At 33.3% G+C, this 19,031-nt stretch overlaps 1 protein-coding gene across 1 annotated transcript in view; it reads right to left on the reverse strand.

The window, feature by feature from the left end:
- SPOCK3 (SPARC (osteonectin), cwcv and kazal like domains proteoglycan 3) overlaps positions 1 to 19,031 on the reverse strand; it is a 300,892-nt gene that overhangs the window by 35,591 nt on the left and 246,270 nt on the right. Inside the window, exon 5 of the mRNA XM_008685615.2 lies at positions 10,339 to 10,458. Coding sequence (XP_008683837.2) covers positions 10,339 to 10,458 — 120 coding nt within the window. The remainder of the gene's footprint in view (positions 1 to 10,338; positions 10,459 to 19,031) is intronic.

Below are 19,031 nucleotides of genomic sequence, written 5' to 3' on the forward strand. Positions count from 1 at the left end.
GATGTCTTTTTGTTGTCTGATTGTTGATGCTGGGACTTCTAGTACTATGTCAAACAACAGTGACAAGAGTGGACATTGCTGTCATGTTCTTGACCTTAGAAAAAAGCTCTCAGTTTTTCCCCATTGAGGATGATTAGCTGTGGGTTTTCATATATGGACTTCATGATGTTGAAGTATGTTTCTTCTATTCTTACTTTCTTGAGGGTTTTTATCAAGAAAGGATGCTGTATTTTGTCAAATGCTTTTCCTGCATCTATTGAGAGGATTATATGGTTCTTATCCTTTCATTTATTAATGTGGTGTATCACATCTATTGATCTGCAGATATTAAACCACCCCTGCAGCCAAGGAATAAATCCCACTTGGTCATGGTGAATAATCCTTTTAATGTACTGTTGGATTTGATTAGATAAGATCTTATTGAGAATTTTTATATCCATGTTCATTAGAGATATTGGTCTGTAATTCTCATTTGTGATATTGGTCTTTGTCTAGTTTTGGGATCAAAGTAACTCTAGCCTCATAGAATGAGCTTGGCAGTGTTCCTTCCATTTCTATTTTTTGAGAACAGTTTCACAAGAATGGGTATTAATTCTTTATTTTACTTTATTTTTAATTTTTAATTTAAATTCAATTTATTTAACATATAGTGTATTATTAGTTTCAGGGGTAGAATTTAATGCATGTAATCACTAAATTAGGTAGTGCATGTAACATCCAGTGCTTATTACATCAAACACTCTCTTTAATGCCCATCACCCAATTACCCCATGCCCCAACCAGCTCCACTCCCAACAACCCTTGATTTGTTTCCTACAGTTAAGAGTCTCTTATGGTTTGCCTCCTTCTCTATTTTTATCTTATTTTTTTGTCCTTATCTTCCCTTACAGTCATTTGTTTGTTTTAGATTTATTTATTTATTTGAGAGAGAATTAGAGCTAGAAAGACAGAGAGAGAAGGCATACACATAGAGGGAGAGGAAGAGAGAGAAGCAGACTTCTCATTGAACAGAGAGCCCAATGCAGGGCTCGATCCCAGGACCCTGGGATCATGACCTGAGCCTAAGGTCGACTGAGACACTGAGGTACCCTGTTTTGTTTCTTAAATTCCACATATGAGTGAAATCATTCATTGCTACTGTAAACATTGGGGTGCATGTGCCCCTTTGAATCACCATTTTTGTATCCTCTGGATAAATATCTTGTAGTGCAATTGCTGAGCTGTAAGGTAGTTCTATTTTTAACTTTTTGAGGAACCTCCATATTGTTTTCCACAGTGGCTGATATTAATTCTTAAATGTTGGGTATAATTCCACAAGGAAGCCATCCAGCCCTGGACTCTTGTTTGTTGGGAGATTTTTGATTACTGATTCTATTTCTTTTCTGGTTATGGGTCTGTTCAGATATTCTATTTCTTCCTGCTTCACTTCTGGTAGTTTATATGTTTCTAGGAATTTATCCATTTCTTCCAGATTGCCTAATTTGTTGGCATATAATTATTCATAATATTCTATTATAAGTGTTTGTATTTCTGTGGTGTTGGTTGTGACCTCTCCTCTTTCATTCATTATTTTACTTATTTGGGTCCCTTCTCTTTTCTTTTTGATTAGTCTGGCAGGGGGTTTATCAATTTTGTTAAATCTTTCAAAGAACAAGTTTCTAGTTTCATTGATGTGTTTTAAAGTTTTTTTTTTCCCTATATCATTTATTTCTGCTCTAATCTTTATTATTTCCCTTACCTTCTGGATTTAGGATTTATTTGCTGTTCTTTTTCCAGTTCCTTTAGGGGTAATATTAGGGTGTGTATTTGAGACTTTTCTTCCTTTTTGAGGAAGGCCTGTGTTGCTATATATTTCCCTCTTAGAACTGCCTTTGCTGCATCCCAAACGTTTTGGACTGTTGTGTTTTCATTTTCATTTGCTTCCATGTATGTTTTTAAACTCTTCTTTAATTTCCTGGCTAACCCATTTATTCTTTAGTAGGATGTTTGTTAACCTCCATGTATTTGTGATCTTTCCAAATTTTTTCTTGTGGTAGAATTCAAGTTTCACAGCATTGTGTTCTGAAAATATGCATGGTATGATATCAATCTTTTTGTACCAGTAGAGGTCTGATTTATAACCCATTACGTGATCTACTCTGGAGAATGTTCCATGTGCACTCAAAAAGAATGTGTATTCTGCTGCTTTAGGATGAAATGCTCTGAATATATCTGTTAAGTCTGTTTGACCCAGTGTGTCATTCAAAGCCCTTGTTTCCTTATTGATCTTCTGTTTAGATGATCTGTTTATTGCTGTGAGTGTGGTATTAAATTCCCCTACTATTATTGCATTATTATCAATGAATTTCTTTAAGTTTGTTATCAATTGATTTATATATTTGGCTGCTCCCAAGTTAGGGGCAAAATATTTACAATTGTTGGATCTTCTTATTGGATAGACCCCTTTATTATGATATAGTGTCCTTCTTCATCTCTTATTATAGTCTAGGAGTTTAAAATCTAATTTGTCTGATATAAGTATGGCTACTCCAGCTTTCTCTTGATGACATGATACTCTATGTAGAAAAACTGAAAGACTCCACCAAAAACTTGCTAGAACTGATACAAGAATTCAGCAAAGTCTCAGGATATAAAATCAATGCACAGAAGTCTGCTGCATTTCTGTACACCAATAATGAAGCAGCAGAAAGAGAAACCAAGGAATCAATCCCATTTACAATTGCACCAAAAACTATAAGATACCTAGGAATAAACCTAACCAAATGTGTGTACTCTGAAAACTATAAAATCCTTATGAAAAAAATTGAGAAAGAGACAAAGAAATGGAAAAATATTTCATGTTCATGGATTAGAAGAACAAATATTGTTAAAATGTATATCCTACTTAATCCACACATTCAATGCAATCATATCAAAATAACACCAGCATTTTTCACAGAGCTGAAACAAACAATTCTAACATTCGTGTGGAGCCAGAAAAGACCTTGAATAGCCAAAGGAATGTTGAAAAAGAAAACCAAAGCTGGGGGCATCACAATTCTATACTTTAAGCTGTAATCATCAAGACAATATGGTACTGGCACAAAAACAGACACACAGATCAATGGAACAGAGGAGAGAACCCAGAAATGGATCCTCAACTCCATGGTCAACTAATCTTTGACAAAGCAGGAAAGAATATCCAATGGAAAAAAGACAGTCTCTTCAACAGATGGTGTTGGGAAAGTTGGGTGATGGGCATTAGGGAGGGCACTTGTAATGAGCACTGGGTGTTATATTAAGTGATGAATCACTAAATGCCACCCCTGAAACTAATAATAATACACTATATGTTAACTAACTTGAATTTAAGTAAAACCTAAAAAAAAAAAAAAAAGACTTTTCCTATTTGATTTGACATGTTTGCAAATCTTGAGGTTGAAGCATTTTCCATACTGTAATAGTCTTTTTGAATAGTCTTTCTTTACTTACTCTGGATTTGTATTTAATTGACATTTTATGGTGCTGTGGCTTGAAGTGCTGGATATCCCTTGGACCCCACTGTCTTCAGGTATTCAGAGAGGCTCCTCATATACTTTGTGTTCTTCCTGGCTAGGGAACCATGGTGAGTCACATTCCTAACCCAGAGCAGTGGGATAGTTATCTGTTATAGTACTATAAGAAGTTACTTTGATTCTGTTAAGCAGTACTTTTCCTTATTGTTTCTGTTTGAGTGAGAATCTTCCTGGACAAGTCTTCTTGGCTTTTCGTCAGTGGGGTTTTAATCCCCAACTCTTTCTGTTGAGTAGGACTCTTACTGGGATTATTTCCTTCCAATAGTTCTACAAATGGTAAAATTTCTTTAAGGATAATTTGACACTACAATGAAGTTTTGCAAAACTTGGGATCTCCTTACACTGGTACATCTAAGAACTCTGCCTTCCCATCAATTCTTGTTCTTCCTCCACCTTTTGTTGTTTTGTTTTGTTTTGTTCTATCAGTTTCAACCTTCATTTCAGCTCCCTAAAATCTTTTCATCTGTCCTCACTCAACACCCTTCTCCCTTTTTTCTTTCTTTCTTTTGTCTTTCTTAACCTAGTCCGGATTCGTATTTATTTGACTTTTTTTTTTTCTAATAGTGCTGAGACTTGGAGTGCTAACATCCCTTGGATCCTATAGTCTTCACCCTGGTATTCATGAAGGTTTTTCTCTTCTTAGTCCTGAAATGCCCAAATGGACAACTGGACTCTCCTCAGTCCCTCAAGGAAAATTTCCACAGTTTCCATAAGAGTGCACGTCGGAATGAAAATAATGTTAAATGTCACCTCTTTAAATATTGGTAGAGCATCAGTTCTCATATTTAACTATATAACCACAACTTATCCCACCCTCCATAAACACAGTCTTTATAAAAATGTAAATGCGAGGCAAGGATGAGAGACAGTTCGTTGGTATAAACCAGTGAGTTTTATATTTCTATGCTTGTACGTAACTCAAGACTAAAATGTCAAAGCTTTAAACTCTCTACTTGTATACGTATGTGCATGTGTAGGCACGAATGTGCAGGGATGTGTGTGTGTGTGTGTGTGTGTGTGTGTGTGTGTGTTTTCCCCTACCTTCAGATGGTATTATCAAATTAGGGTATAATTTCTCTTAAGAAATTTCTATTGTGATTGGCTTAGGAATAATAAGTGCTTATATAAATTACATACTACTAAAATATCTAGAAATAGAAAAATAACATCCTAATAAACTTAGTGTTTTAAAAAGACCATTTCTTCAATAAATGGTGCTGGGAAAACTGTAAAACTACATGTAAAAGAATGAAACTGGACCACCTTTTAACATCATATACAAAAAATAACTTCAAAATGGATTAAAGGCCTGAAACCATGAAATGTGAAAATCCTAGAAGACAACATAGGCAGCAATTTCTCTGACATTGGCTATAGCAACATTTTGTAGATATGTCTCCTAAGGCATGGAAAACAAAGGCAAAAATAAACTATTGAGACTACATCAAAATAAAAAGCTTTCGCACAGCAAAAGAAACTAGCAACAAAAAAGTGACTTACTGAATAGAAGAAGATATTTGCAAATGACGTATCTGTTAGGGGGCTATTATCCAAAATATATAAAGAACTTAAACATTCAACACCAAATAAAATAAGCAGCCTGGTTAACAAATGGGCAAAGGACATGAATAGACATTTTTTTCCCAAAGAAGACATACAGATGTCCATAGACACACGCAAGATGCTCAAGATCACTCATTATCAAGGAAACGCAAATCAACACTACAATGAGATATCACCTCACACCTGTAAGTATGGCTAAAATAAAAAAGACAAGAGACAAGTGGTGGTGAGGCTGTAGAGAAAAAGAATTCTTGCACACTGCTGGTAGGAATGTAAATTGCTACCATCACTGTGGAAAACAGTATGGACAGTCCTCAAAAAATTAAAAATAAAAATACAACATGATCCAATAATTTCACTATAGAGTATTTACCCAAAGTTAACAAAACACCAGTTCAAAGAGATATATGCACCCCTATGTTTATTGCAGCATTATTTACAATAGCCAAGACATGGGAGCACCTTAAGTGTTCATCAATAGATGAAAGGATAAGGAAAATGTGGTGTATATATATATATAAATGGTATATATATAAAAAATATATATAAAATACAAGCACACATTTTTATTCTATTTGGACATGTTTGTCCTAAATTTATATATGTATACTGATTGAATAAATTAGTATTATATCTACTAGATGTTTAAGATTATAAAAAATATACATTTGTTTTAACAAGTTAAATCATTATTATAAGTTTTATGCCAACAGTAATTCTGTTTTATAAAAGCCAACTTAAAATTTTAAAATAGTTTCAAGATCATTTGGTAACTTAAAATCTTTGACTCATGCTAAATTAATTAATGTATATTCATTAAATATCTAGATCACTTCTAAAAAAATTAAAAAGATAAAGCATGTTTTTAAATTTTTATACTTTCTGCCTCTAATTTTTACAATTCAAACTAATTTTGTAGTTTAAGTTTTATATATTTGGGCCTGTTAATAAATGTGTTCATTTTTACCACTTAAAAAGCTACATATAAAAAATTGGTATGGCAATAAAAAAGTATAAAATATATATTACAAATTCTGTTAACCTACTGCAAAATGCTAATGCATTCGAGTTTAAAAATATCTAACTCATAGTTTTCTATATAAAATAAAAAATTACTGTAATTAAAAATTATATTATCTGTATAAGTAATAGTCTTCTATGAAAAAATGATATGAGCAACTTTATATGCAAGGTATAGAAGATGACTTTGTTAAGAAACATAGCTTTATCCTAAAATAAAATGACTCATCATTCCAAAAATGCATAACAAAATCTATATAAATACAAAAAAATATAAAAGCATCCCCCAAAATATTGTCATGGTCAGTGATCACTAATATTTGAAAGGTTTATTATATAAGATTTTTAAAATTAGTATCAAATATTATACAGATGCAAAACTAAAATTTGTTTTGTCTCTTTTAAAATGACAAAATTGACTTGGATTATTTGTCTGTTCTTAATAAGAAATTGTGAAAATAAGGTCTTCTTTGTCTTCTGGGTAATCTCCTAAATGGCAAACATTCTGTGTTTTATCAGAATATTTTTCTGTGCTTTATGTTGACTTTATTATTATATCTTGAAAACTCGAAGCTCAACTAAGGATGCTTACAAGAAAGACATTTAGGTCTAAGTAATGAAGAAAAATTGACAATGAAATGTTAGCAAGTATATCAGGCAAGTGTAATAAGATTAAATGTAGGAGTGATAATATTACAATGAGATTAGGTGAAATCTGTGCAAAAAAGCAGTAAGTAGAATATAGTGTTATAAAATAAAGTGATAAGCATAATTTATTAAGGTTAGAACAGAAATAAATCTATACACTCTAAAAAATAGAGTAGCCAGGGCGCCTGGGTGGTTCAGTCGTTAAGCATCTGCCTTCAGCTCAGGGTGTGATCCCAGGGTCCTAGGATCGAGCCCCTCATTGGACTCCCTGCTTGGCAGGAAGCCTGCTTCTCCCTCTCTCACTCCCCCTGCTTGTGTTCCCTCTCTCGCTGTCTCTTTCTTTGTCAAATAAGTAAATAAAATCTTTTAAAAATTTTTTTTAAAAAGTAAAAAATAGAGTAGCAAACACATATAGCAAAAACTCGCCAAAATACTAGAAGGAACTATTAAATACAATTATAACGGAAGCCATCAATATACCTTTCTTAGAATTAAACATGTAAGTTGACACAGCTAGTGGTTTTGCATGTGCTGTGTGTGTGTGTGTGTGTGTGTGTGTGTGCTGTTTTGTTTTGTGCTATGTACTGAATTGTGTCCTCCCCAAATTCATATGATGAAGTCCTGTCCCCCAATTTGATGGCATTTGGAAATGGGGCCTTTGGGGGGTAGTTAGGTCATGAAGGTAGAGCCTATATGAGGGGATTGGTGCCCTAATAAGTGAGTTCCCTAATAGGAAGAGACCCTAGAGAGATCTTTCTCTGACTCTGCCATAGGAAAAGATGTCTGTCTACAAACAGGAAAATGGCCCTCGCCAGGAATCCAGTCTGCCAGCACCATGCCATAGGACTTCCCAGCCTCCAGAATTTGAGAAATGTCTATTGTTTAATCCATCTAGTCCATAGTATTTTATTAGAGTAGCCTGAGTTGAAAGAGTCATTTTATTTTGTTTTGCCATATAAGTTCCCCCCACTAATATTTTGTGTTCAGATTCATTGCTAATTAAGGGAATGAAAATTAAATTAACAAGGAATTATAATAGCATGTTCACCAGAATGGAAAAGTTAAAAGGAATGGTAATATTTTTGCTGCCAGGGATGAAGACAAAAGGTAACTCTCATGTTTTGCTGTTAGAAATTAGAAATACCTTAAGATATTTGCAAAGCAGCCTGGAACATTTATTATCATATATCATTTGAAATGCATGCACATTTTGACCCCATCACTTCCACTTCCTGGAATCTTTCTTAGAAATAAAAGCATAACAATCAACTGCAGAATTGGTTACCATGAAGGAAATGATGGAAACAATAAACAATCATTCTTAGGAAAAAACTGATTGATTAAATTGTGCTATATCCACATAATGTAGTATTTTGATTGCTTCTTTGCTTCTTCCATTCATTAATACTACGCATTTTTATTTAGGAGTATTATGTGTCAAACTATTCTGTACTCCGATAATATAGTGGTAAATAAAGATCTCTGACTTTACTGAGTTCACAATCATCTAGTGTGTGGGGGGCAGGGAGAGGAAGGGAGGGAGGGAAGGAAGGAGGGAGAGAGAGAGAGAAAAAGATAATAAACCAAATAAACAAGCAGATTATTACTACAGTAGATAGTGAAAAATGTTATGAAGGAAAAATAAAAATAGAAAGGAAACGGAATATAATATTGTGGGTTGGTTCACAAATTAAATATGATGAAGTCAGGAAAGAACTCACTCAGATGATGTACAGATCTGAGGAATTGAGGGAGTCAGCCATTTTTCTTCTAGTGATTTTTCCAACCTGTTCTAATGGATTACTTCCTTTTGGAAATTTACTCCTAGTTGGTCTCTGACCATTTCAAGCAGTATAAGTAATCCTATGCCCAGTTTTTCATTTACTTTCCAATGATATTCAACTACCTAAGAGTTTCTTGTAAATAACCCACTATATTGAGAATGCCTCATTTCTGGAAAGAAGAAGCTGGAAAGGGAAGCGATATTTATGAATGTGTACAATTAACCAAGCACTGTGCTGAATGCTCTACAAGCTCTCCTTTTATCCATCTCCAAATATGGGAGAAATCACTAGTCTAAACTCAAGTTCAAAGGAGAAATTTGAGATCAAGAAATTTTTTAGAAAGTAAAAAAAAAAAAAAAGAAATAAAAATATTAAAGTATGGGAATTGGTAGGACAGGAGTAGACATGAGTTTTAAAAGATCAATATGTCAGACCTGGAACAAACTTTTATCCCACCTCAGATATGGTTGCTTTATGAATACAAGGACAAATATACTCTATTGTTTCTATTAAGTAAGATTAGTCATTTTGCTTACACTCAAGTCATCCAAAAAATTAACATCTACCAAAAATGTAATCAATAATTCCAAATCCAAACCTGAGAAACACTCCTAAAAGGTAGGGACAGTACTATAATTTCTTTCTGAAGTTCATAAGAAGAAACCGATATACACAGTCATCACACATTCAAAGATAATTATTATGTCTATGATGTTAACTGAATTAGTTCAATTAAAAAGAATCATTAAATTATTTAAGAACATATATAAGATTCATAAATATAAAAGGTTGGGATTGTAGAAAATCCCTTGATGAGAAGAAAAAAAAATGAGGTATTTTGGGAAATATAGATTATGGATAACCGTGCCCATCTATGAGGTGATTTTGTTGAAAAGTTATAATTGAGGATTGCAAGGTGGAGTGAATGGGTCATGTCACAATGAGCAAAGAAGGGCACACACTTGGGACTTTGTCAACTACAAGACGCTGCTTCTCATTACTGCCCTACCACCTCTTCTTGTATTTTAGAGCAAATACTTCAATCTTTGAAAGCTCCTCAAATTAAGCTCATATTTCAATATCTTTCTTTTACATGTATTAAATGTGTAATAAATATTTTTATAAATGAAAAAAACATAAAATGAAAAGTTCATAAAATTTTCATGACAAGTGTTTTACTTCAATTGCCATTTGCTACTTCTAAGGAATTAGAAAACACTCTGAGGAAATTATACAGATGATAAAAGAATTATAAAATCTTTAAATGATTCTTATTTTCTTCTTTTTTTATGAATTTGATTTGCACTGTGTCATCGAAAGCATCCTTTTTGTCTACTGGCTTTGCCGGATCAAAGTAGAAATATCTGCAAAGCCATCATGACAAAGGTAACCTGTGGGGGGAATGGGGGGCTAATTGTATCTGTAAAAATCTCAAGTACTCTACTAATCTTACCTCTATTTCCTATGTTGTTTTATTCTTTCCCACTGCTATCAAAACACTGAAAAATATTCCTATACTTGCACTTCGACTGCAAGTTAATGTTGTCTCTGAGGGGATATTTCTTTTTTTACCGATCAGAGTTGTCACAAATGTTTTATTTCCTTGCAAAATACTACGAGTGTGCTTGGAAGTAGTAACAATGTTCTGATTTTTGTTCAGCACCTAAGCAAAGAACACATTTTGAAATATGTGCTTTGATTTAAGTGATTCATTGGAAATAAAGTCCCATATCAAAGACAAGGGCACATATGAAATTTAGAAATCTTACTGCTTCTCTCAGGCCTCAGTAGTGCTTTTGTCTTCTTGTTTTGGCTTCCGCTTTCATGAAGGGCCTTGAACCAGTCCCGCAATCTGTTTGCCACTTCCCTGAACTCCAGGTCACTGCATGCTGAAAACAAAGAGAAACAACACAAATCTTGAACAATAACTTTGCATACTGCCAATGCTAGTTCTCAAATTATTCCAATAACTGAAAAGTAACAATAATAAAAAAATGTAATACAATTTGAAGTGCGTTTCAGCTTTTTAAAAATGAAAAAATAAATATGTTTCAAATACAACAAGATGTAATATAATGATAACATTTTGTTCAATAAAGGAAAATTATTAGTGGAATTCTACTTCCACTCCTCAGTGAAATATAGCACTTGATGGAATGTTCTTATCGTTAATATCACATACATTCAGTCATACTATCTGTGCGCTGAACAATTTTGTTATGGTCAGAAGGAAGATGATCTGAGGAAATAAAGGGCTGAAAATCCAAAATGAATACATAAACACATTTATTATTGGCCATAGCTATTATATGCTATGATTTTATAAATCTGCATTAGTATATTAAATTCACGTAGGAATTATCAATTATAAATATATGCTGTCTCTATTTGTTTTAACCCTATACACTTTTTAAGCATAGAAAAAGAAAAGCTATCTTATTGAACATTAGGAATGATTGTAAAATATTTAAGAACATAGTATAAATTTCTATTTTAAGAAAGTGTTAGCAAACTTTGACATTTGGAACTTAAATTAATTCCTCTTCTTTAAAAATTATTGTTACCTACCAATAATTATATTCTTTAGAATAGTCTCTACAACAAAGAGTAGTAGAATATATTTTATATATGTATCTATGTGTATGTGTGTGAGAGATTAATGCTAAAATGTGGTATGTCAAATTTAGTCATTTGTTGCCAAATATTTTGAAAATATAAGAAATACTTATTTCCATTGTTTAGAGGACATAAAATTACTGTGGGGTAACTCCTCTGCACATAGCATATATGCAATTTCCTGAACTGATAAGTATTCTTTAATAGTACTCTTGTTCATTTTGTTAAAAAAAATAACTTCCATGCTGATTTATAAATGTTACATTACATTTAATATAAACTATATGCATTATATCACTATATATGTTATACATAACATGTATAATACAACAAATAAAGTATAATATAATGCAATCTAATTTAAGATCATTTCCTAGTATTAAAGGGAATCAAAATCAATTAATAGGACCTTCCAAGTACCCAGTATGGTGGCTGATCCATACCAGCAAAGCATCCTGATATTTCAGAACAGTGGAGGTAAAAAAGAAGATCCCACAAGTTACCACGGGGAAGAGTAACAAAAGTTGTCATAAACAAAGTATAAGGAATCAGGACGTCTTCATATTTTCATTAGCAACACTGGCAATCAGAAAAAAAAAAAAAAACCTAAAAAAATTGCTTCATATTTTAAACTGAGAATTCTATATCCAGAGAAATCAAATGAGAGAATAAGCTAAAGGGTTATTTTAATATACAAGATTGAAAAAAAAAAAAAAAACTAACCACACCCCATCACGTTTCTTTAGGAAGCTACTGGAGGATGTGATACAGCCAAGAGAGAACGAAAAAAGAGGATCGCTGAGACCCAGGATATACAAGATTTAAGAGAGAAGGAAAGTAATGTTTAGGGTGATGGTACAGAAGAATCCCAGGATGCATGCTGCGTGCCAAGCGTAAAGGCAGATGCTAGTAAGTTCGAAAATCCTTGGTCGAGGACAGAGCGATGCACAGAATTCATCACTATTCTTTCATCCAGGGAAAACAATGAGCTATAGTGGAAGTCCCAGAACACATCACTTTTACTGAAAAGATCTACAATGGCTGAGACTGCGTGATAAGGCAATACATAGCACACTCCAAATAGGAATATTTATACTCTCACCCGGTGTCTATGTTTATGCAAACGTCTAGGCAAGAGTTGACTGAAGCTATTAACTGTTATGCTATAGAAAACAAAAGCTGCCCTGAAAAAGAGGAGTTTTCTACATACACATATAGGTGCATCACATATCTCTGGAAGCATATATATATATATATATATAAGTGGATAAGACTATCTCCAGTTTGAGGAACTGGATGAATAGAGGAACATGGTATGAGAATCTTATTTTGACCATTCATTTCTTTTTCTTTTGAGTTGTGCGCTATATACCTGTATTAACATTCAAAAATAAATTTAAAATTAAAATTTCTTTAAAAAATTAATTGCCATGCATTAACCCATAACCTAGCAATTCCTTTTCTTAAAAATGATCATGCAGTATACCACACATATACCAACTAATTTAGATTGTACAATGTTATTTATTCAGCACTTTTATAACAGCGAGTGTGTCCACAACAAAACTGTCCATCAGCTGTGGCCTGGTGAGATCAGTCAGGTACAGCCATCCAATGAAGCTGTATACGTCATTAACAAAGTTTAGAAGCTTATTATGTCCTGGTATAGACTTCAACACACAATATAGCTTTCAGTGAAAAAAAAAAGGGATGAACGAATGTGTTTAGTATGCTTGCATTGGTAAAAAGGGAGGAAAAGTACATTTGTTTATAAAAGCTTAAAAATCTCTGGAAAATACACATAAGAGACTGAAACTCACCTCTGTAATGAGAATTGGGTTGGGGGGGATATAAATTACCCAGAGACATCAATATATGTACAATATACTTTTAAGAGTTTAAGCATGTTTTTTCTTTTTTCTTTTAAGAGTTAACGCATGTTAATGCAGTGCCTACTTTAAGCAAAGGAACACTTAAAAGGAATTTCAGTTTATTTCCTTTATCCATCTTATGTTTTTTCCCCAAAACCACACCCAGCCAAAAGCAAAGTTTTATCCAATAAAATATCTGCTGAAGAATGATTAAGTCTGTTGAACAGATTGGCACATATTTTCTTTTCTTGTGTTAGTAAATACAGCATTTATTATATCATTAACATAGTGTTAGTACAGATTTTTAAAAATTTACCCAAATATGAACATTATATATACTTATTGTGTGTCACACACAACTTAGCTTAAGTTTCAATATAAGGTTATGCATTTACTGTAATTAAATATTTTAGGAATTAAGAATCCTGCAGTAGTAATTATAATAACAGCGATAGTAACGGGTAGCACTGCATACTTATTGTTATAAATACATACATTAACATGTTTAATGCTCATAGAAACTTTATGAAGATTATACTCATCTTGTATCATTTTAAGTGTTAAGAAACTGAGGCATTGAGAGCTGTAGAACTAATGTGCCTAACATCAGACAGGTATGTGGCAGAGTCAAGTTATGAATTCAAAAACATGGAATTCAGAGTCCAAGGTTTTAATCCTTATAGCAAGCCAATAATAAAAACAGCAAGAACAGGAAAGTAGTGCGCTCCAACCTAGGACAGACAAGTCAAGAACTGCTTCCCTCAAAACATAAACATTTCCATTTCGGTAAGTGATGATGCCAGCGATGTGAGATGATCATTATTGCAAAGATACACGATGTTAGCTGAACACATGTTTAGAAGATAATAACACAAAACCTAGATAAGTATCTCTCGACTTTAAAGGAATCATGTACCCTCAAGTCCAATTTTTAATGCCAAATAAAAACATCACAGAGATCTTACTGAACAATAAGCTACGGTTTATGTTACCACACATTCTGCGGTAGTTAACAAGAGCCCCAAATGGAGGTTACTCAATAATACTTGCCTTTTCTTCTTCTTTTTCTTGTTTTAGGGAGGCTACGATGGTGCCATTATTTTTTATAAATCATGAGTCAAACTGTCCTTGTCACACCCACAAAAAAGAAATGCCTAGCTTAAACAATATAGGAGCAGAGCTGTATTTATAGGATGCCATTTCTGTACTTCACTGGCTACCAACTCTTCGCTGCAGACCAGCACGAGCAGTCGGATCTCACCCTTGAAGTGTCTACAAGTCATCAGTGATTTACTACCGTTCATTCCCAGAAGTCAATTAATGTCTTTTCTTCATATTTTCCAACAGTTCTACTACATGGATTCTTTCTCTGGAGATAATATCTTGCATTTATAAAGCATGAAATGCCTTTAATGAGGCTTTACATTTGATTTTAATATCAAGCCTGGAAGATTAGGTCAAGGATTATTATGGCATTTTTATAGCTATGGAAACTGGGACATAGAAGTTAAATGACTGCTCTAAATTTTATAGTCAATAGTGAACTAAAACAGTGCTTGGTACTCATTGATCTCATTGTATTTGTAGTCAGAAATAACAGAATAATAAATCATAATGCAATAAATATGGTTTTAAACTAAATTTGAATTAAAAAAGCCAAGTTTCATTGCAAGGTTCTTCAGTCGTGTCAAATTATTAATTATTAATAATTGCCAAATTATTAATTAAAGCATGGTATTATATAAAGCAAACAAGTGAAAAGGAAAGAGACCTTGGAAAAGTTATACATGTATTTTATACTTGTGTACACACACACACACACAATCACATATTTGGCAAGACAAAATATATAATAGAATGGGTGGAGATAAAACAAAAAAAATTCTAGAATGTAAAATAAAAACAATAGAGGGAGATGAGAGAGGAAGAACATAAAAGAAAGAATAGGAGACATGGAGGATTAGCTCAATATTCAACTTACAGAAATTATTAAGAGAGAAAGAAGAATTTGAAATTGATAAAATCATCTTAAAATATAGAAAAGACTTCCTATAACAGAAAGAGAGGTTTCAGAGAAAGGAGAACCACTGAGCTCTTAACTGAATGAATTGACCATACACATATACACACACTAAGACACTTTTAAAATTTAGAATATGAGATATAAAAAGATTATAAGAGCTTTCAGGAAGAAAACAAAAATAAACAATCAAACAAAAAACAAATAAAAGGTTATTATCAAAAGCAAAGAATCAGTATCCCAAAAATCACTAGCAATAATGGATTATAGAAGAACTCGAAGAAAGCCTTCAAAATTCTAAGGACAATGGATTTTAATTCAGTATCTCTTATCCATTATTATTAAGAAAATAAGACATAATAAAGGCATTTTCAGACATGCAAAAACTCAGAGATTTTTGCATTCCATGCCACCATGAACTGCAACATAAAGAAAGGAAATTTAGAAAAAGACATAAGATTCACAAAAGAGGTACTCCACTCAAGAAAAGTGTCGAAGCACGCTACTGAAACTACCTGTATCGTGCATTTAAAGACGGAACAAAGGTGACGGACAGCTAGAGGGAGAGTGTGATTTGACAAAATAGTCTCTAATTGACAACTAGTAAAAGGTTACCAGAGTCATGAAAGAGGCAGCTGAGATGCAAAATGTTAAAATACATTTAAAAGTCATGCTAGTAATATTCTCCATTAAGATAGAAAAAATGTTATTTTTCAGACATAATTCTAGCATAAATTATCACTTTCAGTGAACAATATTTACATCATCATGATACTGTAAAAACTTCTGATATACAAATTGACTCACCTTATAAAGAATTTACAGAAGACCTAACAATGGTTATAGAATATAATTTAAGTGTTACCAACTTTGGCAGTGAATAATTCCATGATAGCCACCAGAAATAGGGAGACAGAAGTGAAGACACGTAGAGGGAACCATGGCAATGCTAATGTTCTCGTTTTACAAAATGAGGAGGCAAAAGATACCTATGGAATTGGAAACAGATGGTTAAATGTTTTTGTTTTTAACTAATGTTTTTGCTTTTTAAATTGTAATCAGTGGAAAACTAAAAATAGCCATGTAATTATTTTGGAAAGTGGGAGGGAAGTGAAATATATTCTCATTTGTCAAAGCAGAGAATCTAAAGGTAATGTTTGAAGTTGATAAATAGCTATTTCACAAATGAGCTAATCACCAGATGGGGAAAACCAGCAAGGCTTAGAAATGATTAGCTCTGTGACCCAGGGATGGGATGAGAAGAAGTGGGGCAGGAGGTTGCTTGTTGATTTTCACTATAACCCCTTCCATACCTTTTGCCTTTTTAACCCCACGCTTGAAAATCAGTAGTAGAGGATCCCTCCCCTCCCTGCACTGTCTCTCTCCTTCGTGGACACTGCTGGGCAATTCTAAATGCACATTGTGGGCATAAGAGCTGAGGGAGGACAGTTAACATTTATCGATCATGCTCATTAAATCAGATACTGAGGTATTAGTTTCCTTTATAACATTTATTTGCTTAGAGAATTTGTTACCTCATTTCAAATCATAGTATTTGGTGGCAAAACTGGTATTCCTAGTGCAGAACAATTTCTATTATGTTCAACGAGGATCTCTTCCTTACCAATAAACAATATAAGATATCAGTGATAGGTCTACACAAGGCTACTGTGTATTCAACGTTCCAGGTTCTTGACATTAGTCAGAGAAAATAACAAAGTGAGAATTGATGAAAAAATACTAGGAACATTTCAGTACCTTCCAGAAGTCCAAGATATTTTACTTTTAGAGGCCTTAACCAGCAGCGTACATTAAAAATAATATTTTAGGTATAAAGTCTTTGAAAATGTTTTTATAATTGCTCAAGTTAATTTTCTTTTGCCAACAATTAACTCATTTAATTTAAAATTGGCAATGATTTATCTGAAAGCATTGGGCAAAGTGAGAATTCTTGCCAAATCAAAAACCACACACTTCCTGAAGTTTAATTAATTTAATTTATTTATTTTAAAGATTTAATCTATTTATTTGAGAGAGAGAGAGCAAGCACAAGTGGGAGGGGGTAGTGGGAGGGAGAGGGAGAAGCAGACTCCCAACTGAGCAGGGAGCCCCACGTGGTGGGAGGGGCTTGATCCCAGGACCCTGAGATCATGATCTGAGCCAAAGATGCTTAACTGACTGTGCCACCCAGGCGCCCCTCAATTAATGTTATAAATATAAAATTTAAAAAGTAATGAAGTTGACATGTTTATAACTATTAAACATTTAATTTTTATCATTCGTTTTTCTTTTCCTTTTGTATTTTAGGGACAATAAACACTTTCTCAAGTCTCAAACACTTTCATATGCTCTTACATTTTAATAGGTACCACACTCTGCCTTTTAAAAAAATGCTAAATGCTCTTGATCGCTTATACTGTAACATCCTTATGTAATTAATAAGATCATTTATTAAAGAAAGAATGTCTGTCATTCTGAGTTATTCATCGAAACAATATTATGTAATAAGAAGCTCAGATCTAAATACATACTTGCAGGCAGAGAGGAGGCTCGGGAAGGTTCAGATTGAGGTAGTGAGGTCCAGACTGTAATTGTGTTCTAACTTAAGAGAATGTTACCAATTTTGTTTCAATAGTAGGTCTAGCAAACCAACTATTGTCTGTCTCTATTAGGTTTGACTCATAAGGTTTTAAACAATCTTTCTCAAATCATCATTCATTTTTGCTAAATGTTAAAAAGTAATTACACAAAGTATTCAAACATATTTGGTGTCTCCCCTCACTATGTGCTTTTGGTTGAAAATAGATTTTCCTGAGTCTCTGATTTACTCTGAAGTGAAGAATGAAACACCACCACATCTCACAGCTGGTAAATAAATATATTTGCCATCACCCCTTCTAACCATTTTAAAGTATAGAGATTCTGATCGTATCCTCCATGGGACTAAATTGATATGTGAATGTGCTACAGTGAAAACCTGCAGAAAACAACTATACTATAGGGAAAAGGGCTTAAGCTTGCCTTCATGTAAATATTTCTTTACAAGTCTATTACACAAAGAAAAGTCCAACCAACTTGCCTTTCAATGTCAACTCCTGTACTCCCATTCCATAGGCCATGATATCCCGGAGACATGAAAAAGACAATGTTAAGAGAAAAGGCTCTGAAGAGCATAATGATTACTTTAGCTTAAAGAGGAGTATAGAGAGTTTACTTCTTATTGAACTCCACTTTTAATTATTTGAGTACAGATAATCTATTCTTGAATTATCCTTTTTTTTTTTTTTAGATTTTTTAAAAATTTATTTGTCTGACAGAGAGAGAGAGCACAAGCAGGGACAGGGGCAGAGGGAGAAGCAGAATCCCCACTGAGCAGGGAGCCCCACGTGGGGCTCGATCCCAGGACCCTGAGATCATGACCTGAGCCGAAGGCAGACACCTGACTGAGCCACCCAGGGGCCCCAGAATTATCCTTATTTTTTTATATCTAGCTGTGCCAGCTCATAAAGATGTGATTAATAAATATTTGATGAATAAGTGGCACAGCTTTCCACATTTCCAAATGGCTTTACCACAAAACCTTGTATATTTGCTTTATTTGATCTTCTCTTTTTCAATCCACATTCAGACCAAGACGCCTTCAAATATGTAAATAAAATGAAATTGCATAATCTTGAAAAAGTCTTTCAGCGTTTTTGTGTGTGTAAGACTTTTAGCTTATATTCTTTTAAGAATCTCCGTCATCACTTTCTAGGCTCCAATCACCCATAATGACTGCTTCATGCTATATTTGAAAAGCCATTTATGAACTATCTAGTTGTGAGAGAATTTAAACTCCGGTTCACATTGCATGATGATGAATGTTTTTTACTTTATTTTTTTATTTTTTACTTTTTTAAAAATGTTATTTTTACAGCAGTATTAAAAATCCATTTTTTTCTGATTACCAATGTTA

The sequence above is a fragment of the Ursus maritimus genome, unplaced genomic scaffold (assembly GCF_017311325.1).
Source record: "Ursus maritimus isolate PB19 unplaced genomic scaffold, ASM1731132v1 scaffold_11, whole genome shotgun sequence".
NCBI classification, from domain to species: domain Eukaryota; kingdom Metazoa; phylum Chordata; class Mammalia; order Carnivora; family Ursidae; genus Ursus; species Ursus maritimus.